Raw genomic sequence first — 8199 nt, 5'->3', positions numbered from 1 at the left:
CTCGGCCAATATGTCAGGGTGAGGGTGGAGGTCAAACAAAGTGGTTCCAAGATAACTGAAAATGACCTCGGCTAAACTCACACCAAGCAAGATACAAAACATGTTGTAACACTTAAACAAACAAGGACAAGACTAGAAATGCAAGTTTACAAGACGGAATCACATGAATGCATATGAGTATGGGTAGGATAGCATGAGGGTTATTACAGCACAGGTATGATGTTAGTGTATATATATATATATATATGCATTATATAATATAAACAAAAACATTGTGGTCTCTTTAAGGCTCAAAATCCAAACCTATTTTTCTCATTTTTTTTAAAATTTAATAAATATAAATATACACATGTCATCTGGCAATTGGTCTAAATCTAATTTCGCTAAATTAAATAAAATGTTAAATTCTCTTGTGGGGATGTATTTTGAGAATGACGCCACATGGCTGATGTGCCGTCGAGGTGTCGGCTGAGGTGCTACATGGGCGAGGCATGTTGCCGAGATGGTTGCGGTATGGTTGAGAAATTGTGCGGTAATATCGAAATCTGAGATACTTGGATAGAGGACAAGAGTCCTACATAAGAGAGGGCACTTAGTTTGGATAAGGATAAGGCTCTTGAGAAGTTTATCTATATCTAATTAAGAGTCCAAGATAAACACTGTGCTTGAGTCCTAGGAAGTAAGACTTCTAGAAGACGAAGACACTGTTGGCTATAAAAGTAAGGCACTCCCGTGGGTCTAAGATATGATTTATACTCTGAGTTGTGTACTTGTGTTGATATCTTTGAGAGATAAGTTGACTGACTTGATCGTCGGAGTGCCCCTGGGTGGACGAGCAACTGCGGTATTCTTATCTTCTTGTTTGGAGGTGGTTGGCTTAATCTATTCTAACGCGTGCTTTCTAGCTAAGTTCCCTGTTTAGTTGTGTAGTCAGAAATCAACACCCACAATTTTGGCGCCATCTGTGGGAACTTAGTAAGGATAGGTGGCCAATAATGGATAGGAAGTGAGAATCGAGGATGACATTCACAGTGAGGAGGAAGTACATATGAATCCTAATGTAGGAGGGGGAAACAACAATGAAGAAGTGCATGCGGTAGATCCCGAAGCAAACAATGTCGCCAGGGGGCGAAATGGAAACAAGAAAGGCAACCGAGATGAGCACTACCTGAAAGCGATCTTCAAGTATGAAAGAATAGATGCCTGAGAAGGGATGAAGAGTTAAAGGATATGGCGAATAAGTTGAGAGACTTACAGATGGTAGTTAACTTTATGATGCAGAACAATGTGATGCAACCAGCGTTTCCTTTGCAAGATATACCGGCACCAACAGCCAAAGCCTATGTCTAAAAGAGAGGACAAAAGGCGGTACCAATTGTCCCACAGCATGCTAAGGGATAGGGAAATTTACGTCAGCAATCACGAGATGCCAGGCAGATAGAGTCAGTGCAAAGAGAGTCCTAAAGGACACCACGAACCAAGGGCACCTACGTCAGGGGATCTTGGCAGATCCACAAGCAGGGCCTCTGTTTTAATAATGTAGTGGACATGGAGAAGTCTAAGAGAACGCACCCTAACACAGGAAATAGCGCTCCAAAAAAGCTAAAGTCGACTGACAGCCGAGCTCCCGGACGAACAAATAAGGACTTGAGAAATTACCTCCAAAGGAAGAGACACGATGCCGAGGTCACATCCAACGCCCAACTGAAGACGCCATTCTCAGTAGAGTTGGATGCATTCGAATCACCAAAAAGGTTTAGCATGCTGAGGTTTCAGATCTATGATGGTAAGTCTGACCTAAACTTTCATATCGATTTATACTTAAATTCAATGGCTTTATAGAGTGGGAATAAGTAGCTATTGTGCAAGGTGTTTCCATCGTGATTTGGGGAAATAGCATTAGATTGGTTCCACAAACTATCAAAAGGATGTATAAAGAGTTGGGAAGGCCTGACCGAGATGTTTGTGGCCAGGTTTGTTATAAACAGATTGCAACCACTGAAGGTAGACTCCATATGGGCTTTAAAGATTAACGATGGCGAAGGTCTTAGGGCCTACACCAAGAGGTACTACGAGGTTTACAATCGGATTTCAGCTTGTAACCAAGAGCTTGCAGTCGTGTCTTTTAAGAATGACTTGGATGATGATTGCCTACTCAGGCAATCACTTGCAAAAACCATCCTGAAGAACATAGAGGAACTCATGGCACGGATTGAAAAATACGATAGGGTTGAGGAAGATAGGAAAGTAAAAAAGATGAGTGCATCAAAGTAGGAGAGGAGAAATGACTCATTGAAGCGAGGCTGAAGAAATATCAATACTAACAGGCCAGAGATAGGATTGAGGTCTATGTAGGTAGTAAGTATAGTGTTCAAGATCTCCATTTATAAAATCTTGAAAAGAATTAGAAACCAGCTGTACTATAGGGCACTGTAGAAGATCCTAGAAGAGTACATAGGCAGAGGCATTGGGAAAAATTGCGCCTACCACGAAGAGACTGGGCATATGACTCAAGGATGCCAGGCTCTGAAGTCACACATGGAGGCTTTGGTTAGATAGGGACACTTGAGAGACCTAATCGATAAAACAAAAACAAGAGAGGAACAAGCGAAGCTGGCCCAGGCCCTGGCAACACCACCGTTACCATCACCACCACCGCAAGCAGAGGGACCACAGGTAATCAACGTAATTCACTTGAAGGTCAACAAAAATGAAATTCGAGAGGAGACTTAGAGGGTAAGGCATCTGCAGCATGTCTACTAGATCTAGTAGAAGAAGCCCAGAACATGTGGACATCAGGAGTCGATGATATCCTTCACTGAAGAGGACTTAGATATGGTACAACATTCGCACAATGATGTTCTGGTGGTGACATTGAAGATCGGAGACTACCAGGTGAGGCACATCATGATTGATCAAGGTAGTTTTTGTGACATCATGTATGTCAGATGTTACAAGGAGCTTGGCCACCACAAAGATGATCTAGAGCAATCTGACAGCCCTATGGTCAGATTCAATGGGACGCTGACATGGTCGCTAGGAACCACGAGTCTGGAGGTGCAAGCAGAACCAAAAAGGTAATTATAGGGTTTACCATGATAGATACCCCCTCCCCATACAATGTCATTCTTGGAAGATCTTGGCTACATACAATGAGGGCTGTTCCCTCAACGCTGCATCAATTATTACGATTCCCAACTAAACAGGGGATTGAAAAAGTGAGGGAAGACCAAGAACAGGCAAAGCTTTTAAAGAGGGAAAGTCTAAAGAGAGAGGTTGGAGTTGCAAAAGTGAAAAGACAGAGAGAGAGAGAGAGAGAGGGGGGAAGAGTTTTGTTAGAATAAGAAAAGGCGGCAAAAATTGATATAACCACCTAGGGCAAAGTGCCCGCGCTGACGTTAGGCGGCGTGGCAAAATTGATGTGACATAGTGACACGTGACATGTACAGGCCAATAAGACAGTGACATACGGAAGAAGCAGTTAGGATAATGGAGCGTAATAGCTCATGAGCAGTAGAGATTCTTGGAATTCTTGAACTAGTGGGGTAATGACCTCAGCTAGTAGTGCAATCTCGGTTGAGATGTTGAAAGAACTTGGTTCTTGATTCTTGATGAAGCGGGCATCTGAGTCCTAGTTACTTGAAGTTGACGAGTCATGATCTTAGTTGGAGAAATATCCTCATTTTGTCGTTTGGCTGACGTGATTGAAGATCAGACGATAGAGGTTCCATCATCTTAGGTTGCCGAGGTAATAGAACCTAGGGGACAGTTGTGGAGATGTATTTTGAGAATGACGTGGCCGAGGTGCCACATGGTGAGGCATGTTACCGAGATGGTTGCAGTATGGCCGAGATATGATACGGTAATACCAAAATCTGAGATACTTGGATAGAGGACAAGAGTCCTAGATAAGAGATGTCACTTAGTCTGGATAATGATAAGACTCTTGAGGAGTTTATCCATATCTAACTAAGAGTCCAAGATAAGCATTGTGCTTGAGTCTTAGGAAGTGAGACTTCTAAGGGATGAGGACACTGTTGGCTATAAAAGTAAGGCACCTCGTGGTCTAAGGTATGATTTATTCTGTGAGTTGTGTATTTATGTTGATATTTTTGAGAGATAAGTTGACTGATTTGATCGTTGGAGTACCTTCGGGTGGATGAGCCACCGCGATATTCTCATCTTCTTGTTGGCAGGTAGTTGGCTTAATTTATTCTGCCGCGTATTCTCCAGTTAAGTTTTCTATTTGATTGTGTGGTCAAAAATCAACATTCACATCTCTTAATCAACGTTAATATTACGGAATGACAGTGGCTTAATTCCATAATAGTATCAATAGTTATGGAATGACGTCAATCAAAAGATTTTCATAGCATAATTCCATAATCCATAATATATTAATATATATACAAATTCTATAATCTAATATTATTTATATATTTATTTCAAAATTTTCACTACTAGTATTCCGAAAATTTTTCGAAACTTTTCATCGGTATAATTCTATAATAAAAGTCTTCTACTGTTTTTTGAAAGACATTGTAGACGTTCCAGTCTTCTTTTTTTAGATTTATAACTTATTAATACATAACTCTTTTATTATGTTATATTTATAACATATTGAATTATAAATCATCATTCTACATGATATTATTGTATATCATCATTTTTTTATTATATGAGACTTTAAGATTTATAAGTTATTGATGCATGATTAGTATATCATTTTTTTATGATGTCATATTTCTTGAATATTATTTTAAGTTGACTAAACTTAATATTCTAGATTTATTTTTACTGAATTATTATTATTATTTTTTTTTCTTTTTGAAGAGTGGATCAAATCCATATTTATGGATGGAATGAAAATAAAGACAGAGTGAAGTTAGTAAGGTTGGCATGGAGGAGACGCTTCTTCGGAGCAATAGTAGACCTGAGAATCTGTTAACAAGAGACTTACTCATCCCCATAGCAAAAGAGGCACAATTTTTTTTGACTATCACTATTGCATGCCTAAGGGAAAGCGTCATCATCATGTTCGGCCCATATTGAATGACAACATAGACCATAATGACAATTTTGTAAATTTTGTGCCGCAAACTCTTGAATATGAAATGCAATCTACTCCCTCCGTCCCAAAATATTAGTCCCTTATTCCATTTTTCATTGTCCCAAGACATTTGTCCCTCTTCAAAAATCAAGTACAAAAATAATATAAATTTCCTATTTTGCCCTTCTTTTAAATTAATAAATAATATAAAAAGTACAATTATGACATTGATATTCCCAAAAAATATACTATCAAAAGGATAATTTTGGAAAATCAACTTTTTTCAAATGCAATAATTGTACTATCAAAAAAGGTTGAATTCCCCAAAAGGGACCATTATTTTGGGACGGAGGGAGTAATACTTTGTAATAAGGTGAATTACACTAATAGTCTCTATAATTTGAGGTTTGTATCACTTTGGTTTCTGACTTTTCAATTGTAATACATTTAATAATGAATTTTGAATTTTGTTTCAAATAAAGACAATCAAATATGTTTCTTTTGCAAACGATTTATTTCAAGGGCAAAGTTGTCATACAACTTATTTTGTGTTGGTTAACTTGTATGTTGTCTAAAATGTAATGACCTTTTTTTGAATGAATAATGCTGAAACATTTTTAGTTATAATATTCTGTTTGGTTTGGTTTTTAAAATCTACTTTCAGAAATTTTTTCCAAGAAACTAAAAATGAAATTGGTGAAAAAAATTAGAACACATCATTGTTATATAATTTTTTCTTTTGGGAAGGTAGAAATAATTTTTTTAAATAATTTTTTTGATATTTATTTTTGTTAAATTAGTTTCTATTTTTTTAAAAGTTAAACATAGCGACAACTTTGATGCCATTATTAAACTAATACATTAAATCAAAAAAATCTAAAATTAAAAATATTTTATATATCAAACATATCGATTGCACACTAAAAGATTAATTATCCATTACATGATAACCACAAAAAAAAAAAAAAAAATCTGTTAGCAATAAATACAAGGGAAAATCGGTCTAAAGTCTCTATCCAACTTTTAGTAATGGATTAGATCCACAATATGTTCTTTTGTAGTCTAAGGTCCCTCACCCCCGTGCCCTTATATTACACCTGCATTCTCATAGCTAGAGAGGATAACCAAGTCAGGAACATAAAGGTCTGAATTTGATTCTCGTTGGTCGAAACCTCGAGAAACTCAAGGAGGTTTCGGAGTCGATCGGAGCCAAATTCGGGAAAACCCAGATCAAGACTGTGGTTGTTGATTTCTCTGGAGATTTGAACGAAGGGGTTAATCAGATTCGTGAAACCATTGAAGGTCTGGATGTTGGTCAATAATGTTGGAGTTTCGTATCCTTATGCGAGGTTTTTCCATGAGGTAGACGAGCAATTGTTGGCTGATTTGATTAAAATCAATGTTGAAGGGACTACCAAGGTTACACAAGCGGTTTTACCTAGGATGATTAAGAGGAAGAGAGGTGCGATTGTTAATATTGGTTCTGGTGCCGCCATTGTTATCCCTTCTGATCCACTTTATGCTGTATACCTTATTTCTCTGTGCCTTTGACAAATCTGCTTTAGTCTTGGCTTCACATGCTTCCGTCTGTGCTTGGAGGGACCTAATGGGAACATTGTTCAATAGAGAAACACTTTCGATTGAAAAATTCAACTGGAAAAAAGCGAAGAACAGATTTGGGTAAGTTGCAGAATTTTTTTCAGATATTACAAACCAGAGAAATTCTCAAGTGTTATTTTTAATAATCAGAGAAATTCTCAATTGTTATTTTTAATAAACCAGAGAAATTCTCAATTGATATTTCAATAACAAACCAGAGAAATTCTTAGATTTTTCCAGAATTTCTCTGGTTCTGGTAAGTTGCCATTGTTATCCTTTCTAATGTTGCTTACATATTACAATGTTGAATTTTTCCAGTTGAATTCAGTTGAACAATGTTGCTTACCTAATGAATCACAATGATTTGGGTAAGTTGCTGAAATTTTTGTTAATTATGCTTAGTTACTTACATGCATCCCTATGATCAGTTTATTTCAACAAATGTATAACTGGAAGTATAAATGAAAGTGTAAATGAAATCATGAGAAAATGTAAGAATGGAATTTTATTCAAAAAGCGAAGAACGGATTCATAAAAACATTCACAACTTTCAATAAAAAATATAAAACATTGTCTCAACCACTAGCCTTGTGCATCTGTAGTTCTCAATAAATTTGTTAGTCATTAGAGGAAGAAGGGTGTTTGAGATCAATCCTCAACACCCAATCCAAAGAATTTCTCTGGTTTCAATCCAGAGAAATTCTGAGAATAATTAGACTTTCCAGAGAAATTTGGTCTGAAATTTCTTTGGACCAATTTTCTCTGGACTGAAATTTCTCTGGACCAATTTTCTCTAGACTGAAATTTCTCTGGATCAAGGTTGAGGGACCTTAGACATTATGAAAATATTGTTGAGGGACCTTAGACATTATGAAAATATTGAATGTCCTTTATGCTATACAACCTTAATATCAGGGACCTTAAAAAAAAAAACCTCTAAATACAATCATCTATTATATGATAACCATCCGAAACTATCAACAAAAACAATTACCCATTACATGATCATCGTTCAAATACATACTAAAAATTAATTTGGTAAAAAAAATAAAAAAACTAAAAATGTAAAAGATTTATCATTTTTATATAATTTTATCTTTGGTGGGTAGAATTTTTTTTTAAAAATTCAAAAATATTTTTTTGGCATTTATTTTTGTCAAACTAGTTTATATTTTATCAATTTAACAATTTTGCCTTTTAAATTGAGTAATGGTATCTTCAGTTGTCTTTAATTGGAATGAGATTCAAAATTTAAGATCAAATGTATTACAATTGAAAGGTCAAGGACTAAAGTGACACAAACACCAAATTACAGGGACCGCTAGTATAATTTGCCTATGGTAATATTTTTGTAATTAAACAAAATTTATTAATTTTGTTAGTAATAATTTTATTTATTTTCTATTTAGGTTTTGGTAATCAACATGTCGACACACACAAAGGTATGGTTGGAAAATGGCCTTGGAAAAAATCTTTATTTTTTGCTAACTTTGAGCATTAATTAAGGTAGGACCCAAGTGTTATTTTTAACATTACTAATTGGGTTCATG

General features: G+C 36.1%; 1 protein-coding gene across 1 annotated transcript; it reads left to right on the top strand.

The window, feature by feature from the left end:
• The first annotated feature begins 2805 nt into the window (after positions 1–2805).
• Positions 2806–6601, top strand: LOC145821659 (uncharacterized). The gene is made up of 2 exons (XM_082918203.1): positions 2806–3077; positions 6334–6601. Exons 1-2 carry the CDS (start codon positions 2806–2808, stop codon positions 6599–6601), a joined length of 540 nt encoding a protein of 179 aa, XP_082774329.1.
• Positions 6602–8199: the final 1598 nt, after the last annotated feature.

The sequence above is a fragment of the Camellia sinensis genome, chromosome 3 (genome assembly GCF_055761805.1).
Source record: "Camellia sinensis isolate YWXY chromosome 3, ASM5576180v1, whole genome shotgun sequence".
In the NCBI taxonomy this organism is placed as follows: Eukaryota; Viridiplantae; Streptophyta; class Magnoliopsida; order Ericales; family Theaceae; genus Camellia; species Camellia sinensis.
The sequence above is the reverse complement of the archived record's forward strand: the minus strand, read 5'-3'. Positions and strand labels throughout refer to the sequence as shown.

Excerpts from the sequence above, each read along its gene's own strand:
- LOC145821659 (XM_082918203.1), top strand. The coding sequence starts at position 2,806 with ATGATATCCTTCACTGAAGAGGACTTAGATATGGTACAACATTCGCAC. Across the intron at positions 3,078-6,333 it reads GTGCAAGCAGAACCAAAAAG|ATTCGTGAAACCATTGAAGG; the intron begins GTAATTATAGGG and ends GGGGTTAATCAG.